At 38.5% G+C, this 27,885-nt stretch overlaps 3 protein-coding genes across 6 annotated transcripts in view; 2 read left to right on the top strand and 1 right to left on the bottom strand.

Annotated features, from left to right (window-relative positions):
• The window catches only part of PRKD3 (protein kinase D3), an 86,968-nt gene extending 82,745 nt beyond the window's left edge, over positions 1-4,223 (top strand). For all 4 annotated transcript variants that reach the window (XM_061432085.1, XM_061432084.1, XM_061432087.1 and 1 more), the window contains 2 exons: positions 460-545; positions 1,405-4,223. In XM_061432085.1, coding sequence (XP_061288069.1) covers positions 460-545; positions 1,405-1,578 — 260 coding nt within the window. In that variant the 3' untranslated portion in view covers positions 1,579-4,223. The remainder of the gene's footprint in view (positions 1-459; positions 546-1,404) is intronic.
• NDUFAF7 (NADH:ubiquinone oxidoreductase complex assembly factor 7) lies at positions 23-22,868 on the bottom strand. The gene is made up of 11 exons (XM_061432088.1): positions 22,729-22,868; positions 22,289-22,452; positions 20,677-20,757; positions 19,622-19,732; positions 12,683-12,896; positions 11,583-11,641; positions 10,759-10,869; positions 8,146-8,289; positions 7,137-7,310; positions 6,331-6,622; positions 23-1,666 (listed from the first exon to the last, which is right to left on the bottom strand). Exons 1-10 carry the CDS (start codon positions 22,778-22,780, stop codon positions 6,407-6,409), a joined length of 1,326 nt encoding a protein of 441 aa, XP_061288072.1. The 5' UTR covers positions 22,781-22,868; the 3' UTR covers positions 23-1,666; positions 6,331-6,406.
• CEBPZ (CCAAT enhancer binding protein zeta) overlaps positions 22,858-27,885 on the top strand; it is a 24,704-nt gene continuing 19,676 nt past the window's right edge. Inside the window, exons 1-2 of the mRNA XM_061432083.1 lie at positions 22,858-23,077; positions 25,229-26,718. Of these exons, the coding sequence (XP_061288067.1) occupies positions 22,922-23,077; positions 25,229-26,718 (1,646 nt within the window). The 5' untranslated portion in view covers positions 22,858-22,921. The remainder of the gene's footprint in view (positions 23,078-25,228; positions 26,719-27,885) is intronic.

Below are 27,885 nucleotides of genomic sequence, written 5' to 3'. Positions count from 1 at the left end.
AGGGAAAAAAAAAACAAAATCAGACTGTACAGAGAGTCTGTTTTATTCATTTTTAAAAGTAATGGTTAATTCTTAGCACATAAAAGCATCATTCTGAGCCCTTTGTGTGTATTAAGTTTATTTCATCTTCTCAACAACCTTATTTTACAGATGAGCAAACAGGCACAGTGCAGTTAGTAACTGACCCCATGTCACACACAGTTACAACTTGGGCTCAAGCGGGCGGGCTCCAGTCTATACTTTTAACTTGTATTCTGTACTGTCTCCTTAATAAACCAGGTATACTGAATTCAATAAATATTTATCAGTCACTAACATGTTAGCTTAAAGGCTATGTCCTTGAGAAGCAAATATCTTGAACTGTGTATTTCTGTGGATTGAACTGCCTTCCGGGCAGAGTCACAGGTTTGGGGTGGTCAGTGCTCAGATTCACATAGCTTATTTTGTCTTTTCCCTTAGCAATTGATTTGATAAACAACCTACTTCAAGTGAAGATGAGAAAACGTTACAGCGTAGACAAATCTCTTAGTCATCCCTGGCTGCAGGTAAAAGCAATGTATTTCTCTTTAGCAATCTTCATTTGAGCAGTTTGTGGTGATTTGTCTTACTTAATGAAACCACTCTTAATAGATCATCAGATTCTACATGTCTTAGGGCCTTATGGTGTTTATTTCACCTTTTTGTAAGGTGAGCATAACACATTATATTGTCAAATATATTTTATTTTTAAAATGTCCACCAAAAGGTTTATATTTTGTATTGAAAAGATCAGATACGCCATTTTAAATGTTTGGTTTAATTCCCCTAAAAGCCATTGCATAGATTTATCAAAAGATACCCCCAAACTTGAGACTAGAGAGAAGCTTTAGAACAATTACTGTAAAAGGAATGAGGGATATAAGTAACTTTAGAACAGATGTAATCATAATTAATCTCAGCAACTCTTAAATTATCCTGACAAGAGTCTAAGCACGTTTCCCCTGTTTTGAGGAGTAAGGTGTAATCAGATTAATAGTTATTATTAACCACCTCAGAGGGCTGAGGCAGTATTTTTTTTTTTTTTTTTTTGATTTTAGAAGAGTTACTTCCTTCATGAGAGAGACTAAATCTGAAAAAGTATAACATTGCTAACCTAAAGTATTACAAATGGAACTTATTGTATAGCTAGTATTTGAAATGGCAACCCATTCCAGTATTCTTGCCTGGAGAATCCCAGGGACATGGGAGCCTGGTGGGCTGCCATCTATGGGGTCGCACAGAATAGGACATGACTAAAGCAACTTAGCAGCAGCAGCAGCAGGGGGTAGGGGTTGTCAATTACATAACTAGGGTGCTAAGCAAAAAAACAAGTTAACAGTATTTTGTTTCTTTTACTGTTCATAATCTTCATTTTTTTTCCCCTAGGACTATCAGACTTGGCTTGACCTTAGAGAATTTGAAACTCGCATTGGTGAACGTTACATTACACACGAAAGTGACGATGCCCGCTGGGAAATACATGCATACACACACAACCTTGTATACCCAAAGCACTTCATTATGGCTCCCAATCCAGACGACATGGAAGAAGATCCTTAGTTATCAGTGAGCTAACTTCAGTAAGGAAGCATGTCATGTCATGGACTGGTATTTTGCTGCGTAACTGTTGTTCTTTGTATGCTGTCATCTGAAAGGATGCAAAGATACGGAAAATATAAGGAATCAGTGACACCGATACTGTAGTTCATACTGAGTAGGTACCAGAGGGGAAACTGAGTCATAAAAACATAATGGAATCCAAGATGAAGCTTTTCATAAACCTTTACAACGTAAGCAATAACTGGTTTTTGTGTTTTTCCCTAAGCGCTCATTTTAGTACAATAGTGGCACTTAATTTATCTTCCTTTCTTGTTCTTACATCATTTTTTTTAAAAGGAGAAAAAAGGCAAGCCAGAGTCCAGTTATTGCATAGCTTGATCAAATCATACAAGAGTTATTACACAGTTTATAACTAAACAGATTTGCATTTATGAGATAACTGAGAGGCTACCAACATGCCATTTCCTATAGACTTTAAACATTTGTTTAACTGACCACAGAGGCACTGAGGGGTTTTTCCTAGATGCCTAGAAAGGGAGTGCTGAACTGGTTTACCCTTCTCTTTTAGGTCAGTTAAACTCCAAAATAATAGTATCGCTCTAATTTCTTTGGGGTTGAAATTCTGAATATGCTCTTAACATGAAAAGTTGTCACCTTTTGTTTGTATGTTGCAACAGCCCCTAAGATTATTTGGGACAACTGATACACAAAATCAGGAGTAGGAACTGCTGGTCTAAGTGCTGAGTTGTTACATACGTCTTCCTGTAGTTCAACTCTGCTGCTAAATAATCACATTCCCATTGATGCTGTTGTGATGTCACCATTAGATTCCAACATTTAATGGGTACAGATCTGAACTCTAATCACACAATTTCTCTTTACATGGGACTGTATAATTTGAGGAAGAAAATTAAATACACGCCAAAAGTAGGGACAGTGCAGGGTTAGTTGATGCTACAGGAAAGAATAACAAACAATATTCTTTTTTTCTTCCCTTAGCTTATTGGAAGGCTTTACAGATATCTGGAATGTTTTTAAATCAATTATTTTCAGCATTTTAGGGGAGTGGGTGGGGTAGAGCATGAAACAGTTTATAAAGAGTAGGGCTGTATTATCAGCTGAGCAAATGAAAGAATGAAGTATTTTTAAAAACACTGCAGCTCCAGCAGCCAGCTAAAGACAGTTTTTGTACCCTAACATCATATTTAAGAGGTTAGATTTTTTCATAGCTTTTAAAAGTTACTAATAGTTTCCCCCAAAAAAGTTAAAGATCTAGGACTATCCACTTATAAAAAATCTAGGGGCTTTGTGTTTCTTGATTCCTAAATAATCACTGTGAATGTTTTTTTCCCCCTCCAAAAAGAACAAAAGATGTGAAGCCCAAAAATCTGGCTCCACTCTTAAGCTGTGTTGACCTCGGCAGGTGACAACCTGGCTGAGCTTTGAGCTCCTCAATCTATAAAATAAAGATTATAATTCCTGCCTCTGTCTTCCTTAATGTTGTTGTGAAGATCAGATATTTATAAGCTAAAAGTTATAAAAGTGTTAACTGTCATTTCCCATGGAATCTGAGATAGCAAAAGAATGTTCTTGTGAACAGAATGAGAGGGCCTTCAGAGATCCCTGAAGCTGCTCCCTTGTGTAGGGCTAAAAATACCCTTGAGAGAATGGAAGCAAACACCAGTGCTCCTCTGTTCTGAGCTCTTTACATGTTTTTCCCTCACAGGAGACATGGATAAGTCATCGAACTTTGTCTCACAGATAAGGAAAGTGAGGCACAGGAAAATTAACTAGCTGCCTAAGGTCACACAGTTAGGATGTGGGTTTGAATCCGGGCAGTGTGTCTCCAGAGTCCTTACTGCTAACCATTCTGCTATACTGCCTACCGTTAGATATTCCCAGAAGACATTCCACAGTGTCTCTCACTATTTCATTCTCATACAGGAATTTAAAAAACTAAAAGCAAATTAATTATGTAAAACCTTTGGGAAATGTATTTTCCCTGTGATAGGGGGTAACTTCCCCCAATTTCTCTAAGTCTGTTTATACAATCAGTGTGCTCAAATGAAGTAATTTCTGAGTCCTAGGCACCCTATTGTGGTTTTACTGTGTAAGATGAAAATTAACTGGAATGCTGTTTGCTATACTTATATAATAAAACTTTACAAGCCATAAAATTAATTGCACTCTTTGTTTTTGTTATTGAGAAGTTTTCTTAGAAAAAACTGTAAAGGCACTGTCAGATAATTTGGAATTGAGTAATTTTCTCCAGTTACTGTATAACCTGCATAACCTTTTTTGTCTTGAAGTCATCATGTTTGTATAAGAAATAACTGTTAGAAACATTTGATAATGTATACAAAGTCTATAATGACATTGTTTAGTACATTTTTAATTATATCCCACTTTTTGTAAATATCCTTGAAGTTTGATAATAAAATGTATTTCCATATCACTGTACTTTTCCATGTGGAAACCTGAGCTAGTAGAGGTATCCAGAGAAAATTGTATTTGGTTGTGTTATTTTCCCAGGCTTTAGTAAGAGAACTGTTTTGGAAATAGTATTTGTAAATGAAACTAATGCTATATTTAAGAACACAGATTTTTTTTATCTGACTAAAATAAAAAACAACTCATTATTACAATTTTATACAAAATTTGAGGTTATTACCTCAAGGTCTCATTTCTTAAAAGTTTGGAATAATTAAAAGTTTTTCAGAAACTACCATTAAATATTCAACTATTGCAACTGCCAAAAGACTTAAGTAAGTTAATTTATGTTTTTCTAGGTTTTAAGAAGCACTGGCTAACTCTTTCCCCTTAATCATGAAAACTATTAAATAATTGGGAAGGGCCAACTATGGACATTTTCATTGAACACTCTGCCAGTGAACTTCCAATATAGTTAAGCTATAAATTGAAGATATACAGCTAACATTCTTTTAATCTCTCAAATTTGTGTGGCTATTACTATAATTCTTCAGAAAGTCCATGTCTGGTATTATTAAAAAGTTCTGTGAACCAAAAGAATGGGAACTTACAGAAATAAATCTTGACAGTTATCTGGAAATGAGAGAATTAACTAATTTTAGAAAATTATTCCTCCTAAGTCTGCATTTACTCTCATTCATGTTTTAAGTACATGTCAGGTTGATTGGTTTTACTGTGACTTTAAAATTTTTTTAATCAAATTTTGGTTTTAATTATAAAATTCACAGAAGCATATTGTAAAAAATTCAAATACCAAAAAGGAGGACAAATTAAAAAAGACTTCTCACCCCTCAAACCAGACTGGCAAATTTCATAGTGATTACTGGGAGTTCATAGCAAATATAAGGCCTACCTCAAGAAAAAAAAGTTTCAAGTAAACAACCTTATCTACCATCTAAAGGAATTAGAAAAAGAACAAAGCCCAAACTTAGCATATGGAAGGAAGTAAGAGAGGAAATATAAAGTCCAGACAACAATAGAAAACATCAATGAACCAAGCACTTGTTTTTTGAAAAGATAAAATTGATATGTCTTTAGCCAGGCTCACTGAGAAGAGAGGACCCAAACAGAATAAATGAAAGAGGAGAAATAATACTAGAGATACCAAAAAAATAGAATACCATGAATAGTTACATGCCAACAAATCAACCTAGAAGAAATGCACAAATTTTTAGAAACTTACCCCACCAAGACTGAATCAAGACAACCTGAACAGACCAATCACTGGTGGTGAAATTGACTTTGTAATTAATAAAAAAACCAGCAAACCAAAACTCCAGGCTTCACAGAGGAATTCTAAACATATAAAGAAAAGCTAATACCTATTCTCAAACTATTCCAGTAACTGAGAATGGAACACTCCCAGATTGATACTACAAGGCCACGATTTCCCTTGTACCAAAACCAGATAAAGACTACAAAAGAAAATTACAGGCCAGTATCTCTGATGAATAAAGACACAAAAATCCGCATAAAGTAGCAAGCTGAACTCAACAATATACCATGATCAAGTGGGATATATTCCAGGGACACATTCAGTGTGATCAACGTTAATAAAAGGATTAAAATCACAGTCATTTCAACAGACAGAAAAAAGTAACAATACTCAACAGTCATTCATGATAAAACTCAACAAAGCTGATACAGAAGGAACTTATCTCAATATAATAAAGGCCATTTAACATCATACTCGGATTTCCCTGGTGGCACAGACAGTAAAGAATTTGCCTGCAACGCAGGAGACCTGGGTTCGATTCCCTGGGTTGGGAAGATTCCCTGGAGAAGGGAACAGGCAAACCCACTCCAGTACTCCTGCCTGGAGAATTCCATGGACAGAGAAGCCTGGAGGAATACAGTCCATGGGATCACAATGTCAGACACAACTGAACAACTCATTTTTCTTTCACTTTCGGACTTCTTTGGTGGTACAGTGGATAAGAATCTGCCTACCGATGCAGGGGACGGGTTCGATCCTGGTCCAGAAGATTTTCACATGCCACGGAGCAACTAGTTCTATTTAATCAGCCCCCTGTGAATGGCCAGTTGTTTCCAGTTGTTATTAAACCAATCAGTATTCATGTTTACACTTTATAACAACCAGCTTTATTAATTAGAGGATACTCAATAATTTGTTTCATTAAATTGAGAACAAACATTTGTACCAAGAATCAAATACAACCTTAAAAGATCAACTTTCAGTGGTACTGTATGGTTTATTTTTATTGGCTATGAAGAGATAAAATATTTTAATACTTATTTTACCTGTGATATATAAAATATGTTCCCTTTATTCTGGTTTCTTAGGCCAACTTGGGGGTGAAAAGTCCAAACTGAAATATCACTGCCAAGCAAGTTCACCAAACCCAGCTACAGGTGATGGAGAGGGTTTTGATTGACGTGCATTCGTCTGATGATTTCTACCATGAAGTCTCTGATGAGGTACCAAGGCAAGAAAGTTGAATCTTTCTCCCATCTTCATAGGATTCATTAACATATTATACCCCTGAAGTAACTGCTGCCTCAATGATGGGTCATCTGTTTTATCTAAAAGAATCTGAAAAGAAAAAATGTCTTAGTAAAAATAACCAGAAGAAACAATTCCTAGGTATATGTAGTAATACAATGACTATTAACTATTCAATAAAACTGCTTAAAAATGTGATTTTGAGCCTCTACCTCAGAATCATGGCCTGTTTATTAAAGACATAGGTTGCTGTGACTCAAACCTACAGATTTGTATGTTTAACAAACATTCCAGGTGGTTTGATCTACGCTGAAGTGTTAAGCTGTCTTTAAGACAGTTCTAAAATTCATACCCATACAGGCAGTTAAGTTTTCTTAACAAACATTAACACTATTTGGAAGTCTTACAGAGATGCGTGAAACTTACAATCTGCTCTACCCTCAAGTGGTCTGGTTACACTGAACCCCACACTGCTGAAAAGACCACAACACCATGGATCGGACTATAAGAGCACCGAGACCACGTGAACTCACTACTTACAGTACTTATTGAAATACTATGAAATTAAACTAGTTAGTAATAGTGAAATAAGATAAATCATTACCTTCAGCCGGACGTCAATGCCCATATTTCTTAAAAAAGTTTGCTGTTCTATTGGACCCAGGGAAGCTACTTTCCCCTGGGACATTCTACGCAAGTAACTGAAGTCCACGTCAGCTGTTAGGTCTGCTGTTCCCGGGGCAGTTAGGACATCATGAAGCCTGTGGCCACAAAACCCCTTGAACATAATTTTTAAATGATGAGTTTTTGTACTTTTACGGTTATCATTATCAAGATTAAAGAAATGCTATCATGTAGTCCACTTTACATAACTGTTAAAAAGGAATATATGGCCTACATCAGGGGTTTACAGACTCTTACAACATAGCACCCTTTCTTCAAACGAGATACTATGCGGAAAACCCACTATGAAGTACTGTGTTGTAGTGCCTGGACATGCTGCCTTTGACATCTGTTGAAAATTTTCATTAATGCCCATGGTGATAAAGAGAGAATTCTCCAGATGAACTCAGGTTAACAGAACTGAGACGGTGTTTTACAAAGTGTATCCATCAGCTATATGCATTGTAATCACCTGAGAACACGTTACTGGACTCTTCCCAGACCTAGCAAATCAGAATCCTGGAGGTAAATCTAGAGAACAGTGTTTTAAAAAAAACTCTCCAGGTTTTTCTTTAAAAAAAATAATAATAAAGTTAAACTTTTTTTTTTTTTTTTACTGAAGGGAGGAGAAATTTTTAAGAACTTTTAAGAAAATTCCCACTTGAATTATTCAGATGTTTACTAGAATCTATGCAAACCTAGGTTCTGCAACTTAAGGAATAATGTAGACAATCTAGACCCTGTTCAAAGGAAAGGTAGACAGTAAAATACCGGGTTAAGGGTGATTATAACAACATAGATTAATTATAAAATATGCAATGCAGCAAGGACAGACACTGTAGAAACCAAAATGAGAACATATCTTCAATGAACTGCAACCCTAACATATGACAACTACGTCAACTGTACCAGTTAAATTCTGATAAATCAGGTGACTGGATTATACATACTCTGAAGGTGTCTGTCTTAGTCCCATCATGACCATAATCCGCGATCAGGGCAGCACCTCCAGTTAGTGAAATGCGTTGAGAAAGTTCCTGAATAACAACACCAGCCTCAGGACACACTTCCACATGATCCCTTGTTTCATCATTCTAGTAAGGGAATAGTTGAATCAAAATACATCATTCAAAAAACTTGTTTCCTTAGGGTTTTCCTACAATGAGCATTTCTCAGTTATAACAAAAACAAATTCCTTCTCAATATGAATATGTTGTCTACACTCAACTTTTCACATGACACCCTTTTTATTATATAGAACTCCTTGGTTCTCTGATGCCATCCACTCAGTTTACAAACACATTTTATTTTGATGCCTTTTATAAAAAGCCATAAGTCCTCCCAACCCTCCAGATGGCTAAGTACATTATCATTTTATTTACAGTGATTTTACTTCTATATCATAATTCATATAAATATGTTCCACTGGACTGAAACCATGGGAAAGGGATTTTTGCCTGCCTGGAACAGTGTCTGGCACATAAAAGACACTAAAAACTTGTTCTGGAAGAACAAATGAAATAAATCCAATATAACAAAACAGAGCCTATTAAGTATATCTGCTTTCTTTGGGGGCAAAAGGTACCCCACTGATATACCCTAAACATTATAAGTTAATACCAGCTTATAAACCAGTGTCAATGTACCTGAAGCCCTTATTTCCCAAGATGTTCAACTGTTAAGGGTCTTCAAGAAGTACATATTGGCTTAGAAAGTATATGAACAATAAATAATAATACTTGCCAACTGGATTAGTATATATTAAATTTGACTAATTCCTGTTACTGAACCAAATTTTTTCTTCATTATGCAACTATACATTAACTTTTGCTCCCTCTTAACACCTATTAGAAAAGACCCTGAGGTGGCAGAGGATGAGATGGTTAGATGGCATCACCAACTCAATGGACATAAATCTGAGCAAACACTGGGAGATGGAGGACAGGGAAGCCTGGCGAGCTGCAGTTCATGGGGTCACAAATAGTCAAGACATGACTTAGTGACTAAACAACAGAAAGTCTCTGCCTATAATAGCACAGGTCTAAGAGGTATAGAGTCAGGCAGACTCAGCCCGTGAGTCTCAGCTCATCCACTGCTTACTAGAGACAAGTTACTTCACCTTTCACAGTCTAGTTCCTCAGTACATATTCTAGCCTTACTGTGAGGATTAAATGAAATAATAAACCACTAAGCCCCCAGTGTATGTTGGTCACTCAGTCGTGTCGGACTCTTTGCGACCCCATGGACTGTAGCCCACAAGGCTCCTCTGTCCCTGGAATTCTCCAGGCAAGAACACTGGAGTGGGTTGCCATTCACTTCTCCAGGGGATCTTTCCCACCCAGGGATCAAACCCAGGTCTCCTGCACTGCAGGTAAATTGTTTACCAACTGAGCCGCCAGGGAATCCTAACTTAGTTGGCTTTACCAAGTAAGCCCCCCATGCTATTTGATAAATTCCGTGGTGTGACTACATAAATCACAGGACCAGTTTCAAGCATAAGCTGACAGGCCTCAGCGTTCTGTGCTGGCATTCTTTACATCCTACGCTGCTTGCTCTTCAGGACAACAGATTTCCATTCCCATTTGCTCCGTCCAAATGAGAGGGAGAAGTCATCACCCCATCTCTCCGAAGTGTACACTGTTCAAGTGAAGAACTAACAACAATCAACTCTCAGAGGGTCAGCTTCTGGAAGCTTTATGAATTTGATTCTCACTCAGGTAAAATTAGGTAGCCACAATATGAAAACACAGAAATGTTCACAAACACTTAGGCTGATATTTTAAATCTATGCTTTGCAAAGAAAACTTAATTCACAGGTTTATGTTTAAAAGCTTGTAAAATCAATAACTTCTGAGGCAGAAATCCTTACTTATGGTCTAGAAAGTAATCCTTTTTTTCTCAGCTCAAAAAAGGGGAGGTGGGTGGGATAAAACAGGCAATCTAAAGCCCAAACATGCCTGGGAAGTAAAGGATTTTTGAATCATTAAACCCAAACCTAAGATCTGTAGCCTCTTGAGATTATGCAGCAGTACATCCACCATTTGGCAGACTAAAATCAGACTAGAATCATGTGCCATACTGTTGAAGCATGCCTTTTTTCTCTTTCACCCAAATTTAGATTTGAGAAAAAATGCATGCTCCAACAGTAGCCCAAAGAGAGTGATAATAAAACTGACCTAAGGGTAGTTTTGAGAATTGAATGAGAAACTAGAGTAATACAAGGTATTTAACAAATATTGTTATTGCTACTTTACTATACACTGTACAACACTGTTTTCACAGACACATAACCTCCTGTCAAGTAAACAATATTGTCACCATTTGATGGAGAACTGCGGGAGACAGACAGACCCGGAACTTGCTGAGTAAGCACTTAAATTCTTATTACATGAAGTTCACACAGCCAAGGAATGACTTGAACCCATTCTGACAGATCCTATGGATTTCCACTATCAATAAAAAGCTCTTAAATGTTACAAGGAACTCTAAAATAGGAACTCAGAAAATAAGACCGAAGATTGGGTTGGCAATAAACTTACGAAAAAAAAACAACTTATTCCTACTTGTATGAACGCTTCTGCTGGGGTGGCACACGGCGCCAAAACAAATCTCAGTTTATCAGAAACCTGTGGGTCAATATCAACAAGTACTTCTCGCCATCCGTGTGGGGTTTTCTAAACACAAATAACAAGAAATTTCTGCAAGTCTGTTCTCAAAACTGCTTTTATCAAAATAGCAAATCTTCTCTTCTTATCATATATAAGCTAGATAAATAACATTTACAGAACACTTTACCACTTGAAATTATTTAAAGGCATTACTTCATTTCCTTTGAATAATATGAGTAGGCTGACAGATGCAAACTATTAATGTTGCTTAGATAAGAAATGGAGGAGAAAGTAAGCAACATGGTAAGTGCCCCCAAAACAGAAAACAGACTTAGAAGGACTAATCAGAAGCTTCACCAACAAATTGCTACATAATAATATTAACATATACTCTTAGCCCTAGAAGTTACCAGTACACATGCACTGCTACCAAATTTTAAATTTCCTCACAGAAAGAATGAAGAAAAATTTTAATTCTTAGAATTTAAAAATATTTCCTAAAAAAGTTATCCTTCATTGTACTATAATCATTTACCATCTCATATTCCCATACATCTTTATCCCAGAAGAATTAAGAATTCTTAATAATTATCCTAAGAGAATTAAGAATCCTTAATATTTCACTTTTGCGTTTCAATTATTTTCAATTATTTATATTCATCAAACTTCCAAATATAGCTAGCTTCAAACAGTAAAAATTAAACACCATAAATGTTTATTCTTACAACAAAAGGCCCTTTGTTATTCAATTATAAATGTGACTTCTTTCCCATCAGTACCTGAAACTTATGCACAGGAAGAACATCGAAAAATTCATGTGCGAGATAAAAGCTGTACTCTATTTAAAAACAGAAGAGAGAAATTAACACTTCAGCATTTTCAAGGCAATAAATTGGTTCTTTTGGACATTAGCAAAAAGAGAATGCATAGTTCTTCATATGGGGAGCTGTGGTGCTTGCGTAATTACCACTTTCACAGAATCATCCACCTCTTCACAGGAAACCTACGGTGCAGAACTTACACAGGAGGAGCTATCACTATTCTCACTGTCTACACAGAGGATCCCAATCATCAGTTTAATCTTTAATGCATCACTAAGAATGAAATGAATCAGAACTCAAATCTGTTAGCTAGAAGAGGATTTGAATTTCCTAAAATCAAATGAGATGGTGAAGGCCAGGAACGGCTGTGGCACCTTGGCCAGGGTCAGGCGATACCACTTTAGGTTTGACCTGGGGCTCGTCAATATAACATTCTTGAGGAATACTAGGATTTCTCCACCACCCTTTACAAGTAAGGATAATCCAAAGACGACAATATTAAACTCATCTAAGGGACTTCCTGGTGGTCCAGTGGCTAAGACTCCATGCTCCCAATGCAGGGTACCTGGGTCAATGCCTGTTTAGGGAACTAGATCCCATATGCTGTAACTATTAATAACAGATTCTACATGCTGCAACAAAGATGGAAGTTCCCATGAGCCGCAACTAAGACCCAGTGTGCCCAAATAAATAATTTTTAACTAAAAAAGTAAACTCATCTCCTAACATTGCTTCCTTCAGCCCGACTGCCTTGGGCTGCTTCATCATCAGTACTATCTTAGGGGGTCGGGAAAAACTGAAGTATACAACAGAGATCCCTATTTTGGTTTTGTCTGGTTTTTGCAACACTGCATGAAATTCACTGCTTCTCAATGTTAGGTGATTTTATTTTCTAACACAATGCTCTTCTCCAGAAAAAAAATGTTTGTTAATCTCTATAAGTAAGGGAATTGGCAGCACTAACTCAGTCTATTATATTGCAAAACAAGGTTGTGCTCACATATCACTGTGAGGGGCTGTGATCAAAATTCTTTCATTAATCAAAGTAAAATAATTACCTTTTGGAACATCTTGAAGATCTCGGTACCAGGAAACTGGAATTCCAGATTTAGTGACACCTTTCATATATACTGGGGATTCAGCATTTCGCTCTAATGGGACCTTCTCTTCAGTCAACGTTAATGCTTGAATCTCACTTAATTTCTGGCTCACCTCTACCAGATGTAGTGAAATGTCACAGTTTTTCAGCAAAGACCCAAGCTGACTAAATACCTAAATATAAAAAGAAGAAATTGGCAAAATACAGACTGTTGAATAGATTTTAGGTTTTTCTAGCCATTTATTTCAATAAGTTGTCAGTATCAGAGTAGAAGTAATAGCTGGTTTCAGAGAAATTTCTTCTTCACACAGGTCACTCTCCAGCAGTCTGTAAGAACCAAAACTTATTGGAGGTATTAAACATAGTCTATATGAGAAATGAACAGTCTACAGTACCATTTGCTTTCCTACTGATAAAAATTAGAATTATGACTAACAAATGAAAATAAAAGCTTTAGCATCCAATAAAAACAATTATCCAGATTAGGGAGTCTAAAAAAGACCAAGGAAATAAAATTTATATGGCCTTGATTTTAACTTTGAAAAAATGGAGATTTATTACTTGTAAGACCTGGAAATTGAATATGTGACACCTGGTGCCACATAGCATGTTCATGGACAGAGAGCTAGGCTTGATTTTAAAAAGCTTCCCTGTCTATAAAACAGTCTCACCGAAATGATCAGAATGTATCCACAAGAAATCGGATTTGAACAGCACTAATAACCTCACATTATTAGTGAAGCAACCCCACGTCCAAGGAGTACCAGCTGCGTGGGTGCAGGAGGGCGGAGAGGAGCTATTCCATGTTCAAGGTCAGGAGGGGCAACCGTGAGGAGATACCCCTTGTCCAAGGTAAGGAGCAGTGGCTGTGCTTTGCTGCAGCAGCCGTGAAGAGATATCCCACGTCCAAGGTAAGAGAAACCCAAGTAAGATGGTAGGTGTTGTGAGAGGGCATCAGAGGGCAGACACACTGAAACCACAATCACAGAAAACTAGTCAATCTGATCACACGGACCACAGCCTTGTCTAACTCAATGAAACTAAGCCATGCCATGTGGGGCCACACAAGACATACGAGTCATGGTGGAGAGGTCTGACAGAATGTGGTCCACTGGAAAAGGGAATGGCAAACCACTTCAGTATTCTAGCCTTGAGAACCCCATAAACAGTATGAAAAGCCAAAAAGTTAGGACACTGAAAGATGAACTCCCCAGGTTGGTAGTGCCTGATATGCTACTGGAGATCAGTGGAGAAATAACAGAAGAAAGAATGAAGAGATGGAGCCAAAGCAAAAATAACAGTTGTGGATGTGACTGGTGATAGAAGCAAGGTCCGATGCTGTAAAGAGCAATATTGCATAGGAACCTGGAATGTCAGGTCCATGAATCAAGGCAAATTGGAAGTGGTCAAACAGGAGATGGCAAGAGTGAACGTCAACATTCTAGGAATCAGCGAACTAAAATGGACTGGAATGGGTGAATTTAACTCAGATGACCATTATATCTACTACTGTGGGCAGGAATCCCTTAGAAGAAATGGAGTAGCCATCACGGTCAACAAGAGTCCGAAATGCAGTACTTAGATGCAATCTCAAAAAAGACAGAATGATCTTTGTTCATTTCCAAGGCAAACCATTCAATATCACGGTAATCCAAGCCTATGCCCCAACCAGTAACGCTGAAGAAGCTGAAGTTGAACGGTTCTATGAAGACCTACAAGACCTTCTAGAACTAACACCCAAAAAAAATGTCCTTTTCATTATAGGGGACTGGAATGCAAAGTAGGAAGTCAAGGAACACCTGGAATAACAGGCAAATTTGGCCTTGGAATACGGAATGAAGCAGGGCAAAGGCTAATAGATTTTGCCAAGAGAACACACTGGTCATAGCAAACACCCTCTTCCAAAAACACAAGAGAAGACTCTACACATGGACATCACCAGATGGCCAACACTGAAATCAGATTGATTATATTCTTTGCAGCCAAAGATGGAGAAGCTCTATACAGTCAGCAAAAACAAGACCAGGAGCTGACTGTGGCTCAGACCATGAACTCCTTATTGCCAAATTCAGACTTAAATTGAAGAAAGTAGGGAAAACCACTAGACCATTCAGGTATGACCTAAATCAAATCCCTTATGATTATACAGTGGAAGTGAGAAATAGATTTAAGGGACTGAATCTGATAGACTTAGTGCCTGATGAACTATGGACAGAGGTTCATGACACTGTACAGGAGACAGGGATCAAGACCATCCCATGGAAAAGAAATGCAAAAAAGCAAAATAGCTGTCTGGGGAGGCCTTACAAATAGCTGTGAAAAGAAAAGAAGTGAAAAGCAAAGGAAAAAAGGAAAGATATAAGCATCTGAATGCAGAGTTCCAAATAGCAAGAAGAGATAAGAAAGCCTTCCTCAGAGATCAATGCAAAGAAACAGGAAAACAACAGAATGGGAAAGACTAGAGATCTCTTCAAGAACATTAGAGATATCAAGGGAACGTTTCATGCAAAGATGGGCTCGATAAAGGACAGAAATGGTATGGACCTAACAGAAGCAGAAGATATTAAGAAGAGGTGGCAAGAACACACAGAAGAACTGTACAAAAAAGATCTTCACGACCAAGATAATCATGATGGTGTGATCACTCACCTAGACCAGACAACTTGGAATGTGAAGTCAAGTGGGCCTTAGAAAGCATCACTACAAACAAAGCTAGTGGAGGTGATGGAATTCCAGTTGAGCTATTTCAAATCCTGGAAGATGATGCTGTGAAAGTGCTGCACTCAATACGCCAGCAAATTTGGAAAACTCAGCAGTGGCCACAGGACTGGAAAAGGTCAGTTTTCATTCCAATCCCAAAGAAAGGCAATGCCAAAGAATGCTCAAACTACCACACAATTGCACTCATCTCACACGCTAGTAAAGTAATGCTCAAAATTCTCCAAGCCAGGCTTCAGCAATACGTGAACCATGAACTTCCAGATGTTCACACTGGTTTTAGAAAAGGCAGAGGAACCAGAGATCAAATTGCCAACATCCTCTGGATCATGGAAAAAGCAAGAGAGTTCCAGAAAAACATCTATTTCTGCTTTATTGACTATGCCAAAGCCTTTGACTGTGTGGATCACAATAAACTGTGGAAAATTCTGAAAGAGATGGGAATACCAGACCACCTGACCTGCCTCTTGAGAAACCTATATGCAGGTCAGGAAGCAACAGTTAGAACTGGACATGGAACAACAGACTGGTTCCAAATAGGAAAAGGAGTACATCAAGGCTGTATATTGTCACCCTGCTTATTTAACTTACATGCAGAGTACATCATGAGAAACGCTGGGCTGGAAGAAGCACAAACTGGAATCAAGACTGCCAGGAGAAATATCAATAACCTCAGATATGCAGATGACACCACCCTTATGGCAGAAAGTGAAGAGGAACTCAAAAGCCTCTTGATGAAAGTGAAAGTGGAGAGTGAAAAAGTTGGCTCAAAGCTCAACATTCAGAAAACAAAGATCATGGCATCCGGTCCCACCACTTCATGGGAAATGGATGGGGAAACAGTGGAAGCAGTGTCAGACTTTATTTTTGGGGGCTCCAAATTCACTACAGATGGTGACTGCAGCCATGAAATTAAAAGATGCTTACTCCTTGGAAGGAAAGTTATGACCAACCTAGATAGCATATTCAAAAGCAGAGACATTACTTTGCCAACAAAGGTCCGTCTAGTCAAGGCTATGGTTTTTCCAATGGTCCCTATGTATGGATGTGAGAGTTGGACTGTGAAGACAGCTGAGCGCCGAAGAATTGATGCTTTTGAACTGTGGTGTTGGAGAAGACTCTTGAGAGTCCCTTGGACTACAAGGAGATCCCACCAGTCCATTCTGGAGGAGATCAGCCCTGGGTATTCTTTGGAAGCAATGATGCTAAAGCTGAAACTCCAGTACTTTGGCCACCTCATGCGAAGAGTTGACTCATTGGAAAAGACTGTGATGCTGGGAGGGATTGGGGGCAGGAGGAGAAGGGGAGGACAGAGAATGAGATGGCTGGATGGCATCACCAACTCGATGGACATGAGTTTGAGTGAACTCCAGGAGTTGGTGATGGACAGGGAGGCCTGGCGTGTTGCAATTCATGGGGTCACAAAGAGTCAGACACGACCGAGCAACTGAACTGAACTGAACTGAATAACTTCACAGTTTAACTTTGAGATTCTTTGCATTTCAATTTTTCCTTAGCTACATATACTTTGTTTTTTTTGCCATTGTAAACATAAGGAGAAAAAAACCAAATATACTAATGTTTTATCAATACACATTAATGCAAAATATTCAATGCTAACTGTGTAAGTACATCAATTTTTTTTCACTTGAATTTAATATTCACTGGTGATATGCATCGTACTTTTGAGATCTGTATATGCAGATGCAGACTGATAAGGACAAGACGACTTTTTCAAATTCAGTTTTTAGATGAAACTACATATGGAAAACTTCTTCCTAACAGAAAAATTTGAGAGTTGAACTATAAAGAAAGCTGAGCTCTGAAGAATTGATGCTTTTGAACTGTGGTGTTGGAGAAGACTCTTGAGAGTCCCTTGGACTCCTAGGAGATCCAACCAGTCCATCCTAAAGGAGATCAGTCCTGAGTGTTTATTGGAAGGACTGATGTTGACACTGAAACTCCAATACTTTGGCCACCTAATGCGAAGAGCTGACTCATTTGAAAAGACCCTGATTTGGGAAGGATTGAGGGTGGAGGAGAAGGGGACGTCAGAGGATGACATGGTTGAATGCCATCACCGACTCAATGGACATAGGTTTGGGTAGACCCTAGGAGTTGGTGATGGACAGGGAGGCCTGGCATGCTGTAGTTCATGGGGTCACAAAGAGTCAGACACGACTGAGCAACTGAACTGAAGCGAAGAGAAATATCCTTCAGAAATCTGATCAAAAATAAAACATCTGTAATTATGCCTTTGGCTATTTTTCCTTATATTCTTTGTCTGTTTCAGAGTTCTTAGAACTTGAAATAGGGAAGCATCCTCAAGACATTTTTAAGACCTGTGGGTAGTTTGGTGCATATAGTTTGGAGCACAGCGTTTAGGGTATGGCAAATGGTTGTGAACATCTTGTATTGGTCAGAGGGTAGCTACTGAAGACGCGTAGGCAGGGCAATTGATAAAGCCAAACATTTTCTTTCCAAAAAACAAACCTCACAGTTGGATTAGAGGGAGGCAAGGATGAAGGACGTGGTATTAACACATACGCTCTACCATATATATAAAACAGGTGAACAACAAGACCAGCAAGAACCATAAAACAGGTGAACAACAAGGAACTATATTTAGTATAATAACCTAGAATTGAAAATAATCTGAAAATAAATATAGATAATCACTTTGCTATAACCTGAAACACTGTAAATCAACTATACTTCAATAAAAAAAAATGTCAAGAAAAATACCCGTGGGCTTAATTTTTAAGGTGCTTGAGACAAAATATTATTTGAGAATTTTATTTTATATTCAAATGACTTTGTCAATTTAAAAAGATACAAAATTGACCCCTGAAAACGTAAGTCAGTAGGTCTTTTCCACTCCGAGCCATACAATATAATGATTCTTCTTCATCAGACAATTGTAAATTTAAAAAAATTTTCAATTCCTAATTTCAAGCAGAAATTACATAACATCAGGAAATTTTAATTTCTTGAAACTGAATGGGTGTTTTTTTTTTTCTTTTTTACACAAATTGTCATGTACATGCAAAATAAACTCACAATTTATTTTGGGTCACACAATATGAGTGACTTTGATGTTAACAGATAATGTCCAGTAGCTAGTCACAGGAGTTACACCAAATTATACTTATAAGCAGCATGTGAGAGTCCCCTTGCTCCTCATCCTCACCAAGTCTTTCTAATTTTGAGTAGAATGGTTTCTCACTGTGATTTTAACTTTCATTTCTCTGACTACCAATGAGTCTGAGCATCTTTTTGTATTTGTTGATCATATGGATTTCCTCTTCTATGACAGGTCTGTTTACATCTTTGGCTTGGCCCTTCTGTTGAGTTCTCTGTCACTTTCTTATGGATTTAAAGGAGTTTTTTCTGTATTCTAACGTCAGTTCCTTGTTAGTTGTATGTGTTAAAAATAACTCCTCCCACTTTGTGCTTTGTCTTGTCACTTTACAGTATCTTTGAAGAACAAAAAGGTCCTAGTTTTTTTAAAGAACAAAAAAGTTCTTAATTTTAACATAATGGAAATTATTAATCTTTTTCTTTGTGGCTTCTGCTTTTTTACATCAATTTTAAAAACTCCCTACTCAAAAGATGAATACATTCTTCCATAATGTCTTCTAAATGTCTTATACTTTTTAACTCACATTCTCCCCAAACCCCCACTTTTTAAGATTACAAACAGATAATAAGTAATGATTCATTATATTACCTTGACATTATATTTTAGCTGAGAAATATGAGAGAAGGAAGTAAGGCTGAAAGCCAAGGAAATCAACAAAGTTTTCAAACTCGGTTAAAAGTAACAAGATTCTGGACTTTCTTGGTGGTCCAGTGGTTAAGAATCCACCTCCAATGAAGGGGACACAGGTTCAACCCTGGTCTAGGAAGATTCCACATGATGTGGGGCAACTTAGCCCCTGAGCCACAGCTACTCAGCCTGTACTCCAGAGCCTGCGCCCCACAACATACTGAAGCCCATGCACCCTGGAGCTTGTGCTCTGTAACAAGAGAAGTCACTGCAGTGAGAAGGCCTCGCACCACAACTAGAGAGTCGCCCCCATTTGCTGTAACTAGAGAAAGCCCATGCACGTTAAAAATAAATGAAACTAATTTTTAAAACAGATAACAAGATTCAGGTACATGAGACTTTGTTACTTACCCTCAAAATATCTCCCAAGAGGGTTCCCTTGCCTGGGCCTAGTTCCACCAGTTGGAAAGCTGCATTTTTTCCAGCGGCTATCCATTCACTGATGAACCATATCCCTAGGAGCTGTGAGAAGGAAAGAACTACATTTGAGCATTATAAAGCATAACAGGATACCAGGATATAAAACTATGTAAACAGACTTTATACCAGAAAGCAAAATGTTTGCAAACAACTATGCATGTTATTCAACAAGTTCATATATGTATACACACATAGGAACTTCGCAGTACAACACATACCACTTACGATGCTTAGTCACAGAAGAAAACACCTAGCTAAAAGGCAGCCTCCATTATAAAAGGTCTCATGACACATACTGAAAGGTACTAGTACTTGAAAGCGAACAGACATATGAAGTATGATTAGGCCATTTCTTCATATTCATGCAATTTCAATAATTACATGGCTTTAAGTGATAGTTAATATTTTTTAATGCCTAGATTCTTCTTCCTTTTGTGTACTATTTCCTATTTCTAAATTGATCCAAGATTATATAAGGAAATAAATGAACTAGAATTCCTGAAAAGAATTCAAAGGTTCCTCAAGGGAGACATCTACTGTAAATACAGCTAAATAAGAAATAGGGGCTTTAGCACACATCTTGATCCCACTGATTCCTCAGTGTTTTTTTTAATCTTTTCTCTCTTCCTTCTTGGGTACTCCCAACTTCCTTTTACACCTCACCTGTTGTCTCTCTCCATCCTTCCACTCTCATTTTTCATCTGGTTCTCCTCTTTTCGAATGCCTCACCTTCTGTCTCTTTTCTTTCTCTTTCCTTTTGTTCTTCATATGGCTACATTTCCTTTTCTACATGAAGTATAAACCTTTTAAATGTCCTCTATATACCTCTATTATTCTCTTTCAGTATATAAACCACTAAAAAATTAAAACTTCATGAATCACAAAAAACAAAACTTATAGAACACTACTGTAGAATAATACTACTTGATTTTTTTCTCAAATGTTTGTAATAATTAGTTTCTTCTATAGTTTACATTGAATATTACCTCCCCAAACATCTGACTTATTTCAGGTGAAGTAATGAAATCTCCTTCTTCTCCTAGCATGTCACGGTTCATGTAATAGCCCTACGTAAGAAGAAAAAAATGGAGAAAACATTAATTTTCAAATAAGCTTTTTAAAACACCCCTCCAAAATCTTATATAACGTATACAACTAGAAAAACAAGTATTTCATAAGAAAGTTCTCTCTTCTAAATAAGCAAAATAAACAGTGTCTTTACCTAGATTTTACAAAGTAACAGTCATTTTGCAGAACTGGTAGAAAAACATAACTAAGGCACTTCCACAACCCCTATTCCTACCACACTATTTGCTTCCAATCCCTATCAATCTGGGTTTTGTCTTTTTCACCCTCAGAATTAATTAAAACAATCCACAGTGATCTTGTGCAATTATTTGCTTCCTTGTTTATGGCTCATTTTCTCACCAGAACATAAGTGCGGTGCTCCACTGTCCACTGCAGTATTTCCAGAGGCTGAAACAGTGTGCACCATAGTTGGTGCCTCAACAAATGGATAAATGAAGAGCAGATCTCAACTCTAAACCAGGTAAGCGTGTTTTAAAGTTTCTCCTTACCTGAAATTTTGGTACACTGTAGCACTGTATACAGGCATTAAAGGATCCCTTCTTTTACTAAACCTCTGGACCCTGAGTCATTCCACTACATCCAAAAGCAAAAGGAAGATGAACCCTGGGATTCCACAGATCTCATAATTCAACCCAGCAAAAAGTGAAACACTGAAATAAAAGAACCACAGGCTTTCACCAAGTGGCTCTGTACAGCAGAAAGGAAACGAAAGTCAGAAAGCTGTAACAATGCCTAATGCTGTAACATAAAGGTCCAGACCTCCCATTCTCAATGGAATATGCTTCCAATGCCTGCTGATGCCTTCACAACACAGCTTTCCAAGCACCAAATTCATACTTCCTGTTGCCTACTGCACATGCCACCTGAGTCCCACAAACACTTCAAATTCATCCACTGAACTCAACTCTGTCCTACCTCTTCCTACTCCTGTATTCTCTTCTTCCTGAAAAATAACTCCAACAACTACCATAAACCCAAGTAGGGAAGTCATCCTTCCTCATCTCATAAATCCAATTGGTTACATTGTCTCCTTAACATCTTTGGAACGTGTCCTCTCTTTAATGACACTGCCGCTGACTTCACCCAGCTCTGACCAATTGACAGATTGATTTATCTGTCCCAAGGTCTTCAATACTTTGGTCAGCTGATGCAAAGAACTGACTCATTGGAAAAGACCCTGATGCTGGGAAAGACTGAAGACAGGAGGAGAAGGGGACGACAGAGGATGAGATGGTTGGATGGCATCACCAACTCAATGGACATGGGTTTGAGCAAGCTCCAGGAGTTGATGATGGATAGGGAAACCTGGCGTGCTGCAGTCCATGAAGTCGCAAAGAGTCGGACACGACTGAGCGACTGAACTGAACTAAAGGTTTTCAAGCCTGACTTTTGCCCTGGGAGGCTCCCGCTAGGGCTGAGGGCCCTCGGGCTCCTCTGCGCACATCCTCCTGTTTCACACCTGACAGCGCTGCTCGAGTGGGCCTGGTGGCCTGGTGCCCCGACCCATACCTTGGCTGGGTTCGTCAAGACCTCCTTCATGTACTCGGCCACAGTGATGGGACCAGTAGACTTGATTTTGTACACAAGATGCCTCAGCATGGGGGTCACAGTATTGTTTTCTGCAGGCTCATTCCCAGAGCTGAAGTACTTCCCTCTCCAAAGGCAAGGAAGGACTGCAAAAAAAATAAAACCATTAACCGGAACTCATTAGAAATCTTAAGTGTTGACACAGCAGCCTGAGTGATTTCAAGGCGGCTTCGTCAACCTTTCACTTAGCCAAAGCCAGGAAAGCGGTCTCGGGCCACAATCGGCCCAAGACCACACAGCCATTCCATGTCTTAGGCTGGACTCCAGTCTGCAGCCCAGAGCGCCCCAGAGTCCTCTCAACTGAGGAAGGCGTCCCGGACGGTTTCCAAGGCAACAAGGCTTTGAGCACCGCAATCTCTTACCTGCGCGCATTGCGCACAGCCGCCTAACGCCGGCTGCCGCCAAGAAGTTCATGCCTAACTTCGCCTGCAGTAAAGCTCCGCCCGGAAGTGGGGATTGCGCCTGTTTCCAGTGAGGGCCACGCCCCTTACAGGAAGTACGTCACTCGGCCTAGCGGAAGAAAGCTAGGGCCCTTGCGCGCGTGCTTCGCTTGCTATGGCGGCAGCCGAGAAACCTTTGGAGTTCCATGCCAAGCGGCCCTGGGGCCCGGAGAAAGGGCTAGAAGATCCGGACGAAGACGAAGAGGATGATAACGATGAAACCGAGGATGCGTTCTCCCTTCAGGAAGTGTTACGGCTCGGAGGCACCAAGGTAATGGCCGCGGGCTCCCGAAGAAAGGAGACAGGCGTGTGGAGGGGTCGCAAGTGGAATTGCCCCGCGAGTAGCGGGTTAAGTGGCCCAGCAGCCCCCGAGCTGCGGAGCAGGAGCTCACAGCTCAGACTCCAGCTTCGAAATGTACTCTGCGCGTTTCCTGCACTTCTTTCCCGTAATATTGCAAGAAAAACGTCGTTTAGAATTGAACTTTTTTTTTGCCGTGTCTTTTCTTAAAATGTAGGTTATCTTCTCTTTTTATTGACGTAGTGTATAAATGGCACTCCATCAGGTCGGAGAGGACTGTTTGTTGTTCCGACCTCTTGACATCCGTGTTTGGGATCCACTGGTGTTAGAATCTTAAGTACACACACTTGCTCACTTTACGCCCAAGAATCTTTCTGCGTTCTTGGAATTTACATATTAATGAAACGGTAACCAAACTTTGAAATACACAGTGTATCTAACGCTAAGTAAGAACTATGACGAAAGCTAAAACGAGAGAGGATAATGAGTGGGAAAGGACTTAAAGTTTTAAACTAGGTGATTGGGGAATCCACCAGTGAGTGAGCAGAAAACTGGAGGGAAGAAAGGAGTGAGCCCTTTTGGTTTTGTTGTCCCAGGAACAGTAAAATAGTGCAGCTGAGGTCAAGTGAAGTGAGAGAAGAGCGGTAAGAAATGAGGTCAGAGACATAAGAGGGTGGACTTATGCTCTCATTTTATGGGAAACCTTTAGAAGATTCGGAGCAAATATGTGACAGTTTGGCTTTGTATTAATTGTTTCGAGGGTAGACTTTTCTGAGCAGTGTGGGAGAGGGCGGAGTGGGGTCAGTGATTTAGAGGCAGGAGAAATGCAGTTTGCCTGGGCAGACTGACAGTTTGGTCTGTACTTGGGTTGCATTTTAAAGGAGCAAGTGCATAATGAAAGGTCTTCTTTCTCACTTTAATCTCCAGCCATGCAGTTTCCTCTTCATGAATCAATCATTTTAGTGTCTTTTATATCTTTCAAACGAATACACACACCCCTGTATGTGTTATTTTTTACACAAAAGGTGTAGTATATCTATACTATTTGATGCTTCCATATCGGTATATAAAGTTCTGTCATTGGTTTTATGTCAGCATAAATCGTTAATTTATCTAACCAGCCATTGATTGCGGATATTTGTCAGTCTTTTGCTATTTTAAATAATGCTTCAGTAAATAGCCTTGAGTATGTATATCTTTCCCCACATTAGTAAGTGGATGTATATACACCTAAATTTATAGAAATGGAACTTTGACTCAGTCAAAGGATGTCTGTCAGGTATTTTGATTGAAGTTGGCAAATTGCTTTCTATAGGGAACTTCCATCAACAGTATGGGAAAGTGCTTTTTTCCTTCACCCTCTCCCCAGCACCACCTGTCTTAGTGTCATCTCTGCTTGTCTGACGTGTTTAAAAATGGATATATCATTGTGATTTTAATTTGGACTTCTTTCAATGTGAGTAAAGTTAGGCATCTTTTCATTTTTTTAAAAACCTCTTATTTGTTTATATACTTGCACATCTTTCTGTCAGATTGTCACTTCCTTAACTGATGCAGAGGAACTTTTATATTAAATATTAAGCTAGATTAATATAAGTTGCCAGTTACTGTTTTTTTCCAACTTATCTGTCTTCTGATTTTTGTATATGTTTTGTGTATATGAGAGAATGGTAAATTTATCCATTCTTTTCCATATGGGACCTGAGTTTTATGTCATATTTAGAATTTTTCCCTACCCTGGTTTTTTTTTTTTTTTTTTTTCCTAATGTTGTGGTTTCTCCTGTTACTCTATAGTTTTGTTTTTCACATTTATTTTTTGGGGGGGCGGGGGGGTAGGGCTGTGCCACTTGACCTGCAGGGTCTTAGTTCCCTGACCAGGGTTTGAACCTTGGCCCAAGGCAGTGAAAGCACAGAGTCCTAACCACTGGACTGCCAGAAAATTCCCTTTGCATTTAAATCTTTGCTTTATCAAGTACTTTGGGTGTGGAAGGGAGCCCAGGCAGTACTATAACTAAATTTCATGGATAATTGATTTCAGCAATATAAATATCATTAACTTTTGAAGTTTTAATGAAACTGTTAGATTTGTAATTTATTTTTAACTTTTCATATGTTTCTATGCAGCAAGATTATCTTATGTTGGCTGCTTTGGATGAGAATGAGGAAGTTGTGGATGGAGGCAAAAAAGGAGCAATTGATGATTTTCAGCAAGGTGAATTGGAAGCATTTATTCAGAATCTTAGTTTGGCCAAGTACGCAAAAGGTTTCTTAATTGAAGAAGATCAACCAGCTAAAAAAGAAGATGATAGCAAGAAGGAATCAAGAGTATCTAAAGTGGATAGTAAAAAGCAAAAAGCAGCAGAAAGTGAAAGTAAGGTGAAAAATAAGAAGAGGCCAGAACAGCATTCTGATGAGAACAACAGTGCCATAACAAAAGCAAAGAAAGATAAGCAACAGGACATCTTTGAATTTTTTGAGAGACAGACTTTGTTACTTAAGTCTGGCGGCAAATGGTATGATATGGAGTATAGCGATGAATATTGTTTGGAACCCCAGCCTCGGGATGTTGTGTCCAAGTACAAAGCCTTGGCTCAGAAGTTGTATGAACATGAAATCAATTTATTCAAAAATAAGACGAATAACCAAAAGGGAGCCTCTTCTACCTGGATGAAGGCGATTGTATCATCAGGGACTCTAGGTGACAGAATGGCAGCCATGATTCTTCTTATTCAGGATGATGCTATTCACACACTCCAGTTTGTGGAAACTCTTGTGAACCTTGTTAAAAAGAAGGGCAGCAAACAGCAGTGCCTCATGGCTTTGGATACTTTCAAAGAGTTACTCATTACAGACCTTTTGCCAGATAATCGAAAGCTACGGGTTTTCAGCCAGCATCCTTTCAACAAACTAGAGCAGTTGTCCAGTGGCAACAGGGACTCCAGAGACAGAAGACTTATATTATGGTATTTTGAACACCAGCTGAAACACTTAGTGGCTGAATTTGTGCAAGTCTTAGAAACTTTAAGTCATGATTCATTAGTAGCCACCAAAACTCGAGCCCTCGTGGTGGCTCACGAGCTTCTTTGTAACAAACCTGAGGAAGAAAAGGCCTTTCTTGTGCAGGTGGTAAATAAACTGGGAGATCCTCAGAACAGAATAGCCACCAAAGCCTCCCATCTGTTGGAGACACTGCTTTGTAAACATCCCAACATGAAAGGAGTTGTGTGTGGTGAAGTAGAGAGACTGCTCTTCCGCTCAAATATCAGCTCCAAAGCCCAGTATTATGCAATTTGCTTTTTAAATCAAATGGTCCTCTCTCATGAAGAAAGTGAACTAGCTAACAAATTAATAACTCTTTATTTTTGTTTTTTTCGGACTTGCATCAAGAAAAAAGATATTGAATCAAAAATGCTCAGTGCGCTTTTAACAGGAGTGAATAGGGCATACCCCTATGCCCAGACTGCCGATGACAAAGTGAGGGAGCAGGTTGATACGCTGTTCAAAGTGCTGCATGTTGTGAATTTTAATACCAGTGTGCAGGCTTTAATGTTACTCTTCCAAGTCATGAATTCTCAGCAGACAATATCAGATCGATATTATGCAGCATTGTATCGGTAAGTACTTAGCATTGTAATACGTGAATGAGAAAAATGTGGTATAATATACTGCAGTGTCCGTCTCGGGGGCAGTAGAAAGAAAGTAGGGTTTTTGGCACTCCTTGGTAACTTGCTCTTCACCAGCTTTTGAGTCACTTAATCTTTAGTTCCCTGTTGGGCATCTGTATTAATATGCTTTGAATATGTCATTTATTATTTTTTTGTTTTGAGAAGTCCCCATCCTTGATCCTATATTTCTTTCCTTCTGTCCTTCACACTGCCATTTAGTTGTTCATTCAACAAGAATTTTTTGAGTGTCAGCTACGTGCTGGGTACTATTCAAGAACTCAGGATATAGCACAGTGAACAAATTTCCCACCTCTAAAATACTTTCATTCATGTTGGGGAAGACAAATAAATGGTAAACAAAGTTTTTACATAGAAAGGTTGAGGAGGAGCATTGCGGTTTTGGAATATATTTTAAAATGTTAGTATTAAGATTTTGGTACTAGAATTACTGAATTTGCAACTGTCCTGCAATGCACCCATTCAGGGCAGATATTTTGAAGTTTGTCTACTTGGAAACTATTGAAGTACAGTAAACTATTTCTAATTCATTTTTCTAATTTTACGTACATACAGCTTGCAAGAAACATAATATATTGGTTAATATCTTAGATCTAAACCTAGATTTGACTTATATAGTTTATCCAAAGGACAAATTGCTTTAATTTTCATTAAATCCCTATTGGTAAACATGATTGATCCCATTGTACTGTGCTTTTATTTGTCTGTAAAATGAAAAGGAAAGCACCTATCTCATAGGTTTTTTAATGAAGATTATGAAACTTACGCACAGCTACACAGCTAAGCAATGATAGAGCTGAGGTTTTAATAAGATTAATGAGTTAATGTACTTTTTAATTAATTTAATTTTTAAGTGAAGGATAATTGCTTTACAGCACAGTGTTGGTTTCTGCCAAATGTTAACATGAATCAGCCATAGTGAGTTACTGTATTTGTAAACCCATGTGATTGTCAGTGTATGCTGTACTTCACTTTCACTGTTCACTTTCATGCACTGGAGAAGGAAATGGCAACCCACTCCAGTGTTCTTGCCTGGAGAATCCCAGGGACGGGGGAGCCTGGTGGGCTGCTGTCTGTGGGGTTGCACAGAGTCGGACA

The sequence above is a fragment of the Bos javanicus genome, chromosome 11, assembly GCF_032452875.1.
Source record: "Bos javanicus breed banteng chromosome 11, ARS-OSU_banteng_1.0, whole genome shotgun sequence".
In the NCBI taxonomy this organism is placed as follows: domain Eukaryota; kingdom Metazoa; phylum Chordata; class Mammalia; order Artiodactyla; family Bovidae; genus Bos; species Bos javanicus.
Note: the sequence above shows the minus strand (reverse complement) of the source record. Positions and strands in the feature narration are given on the sequence as shown.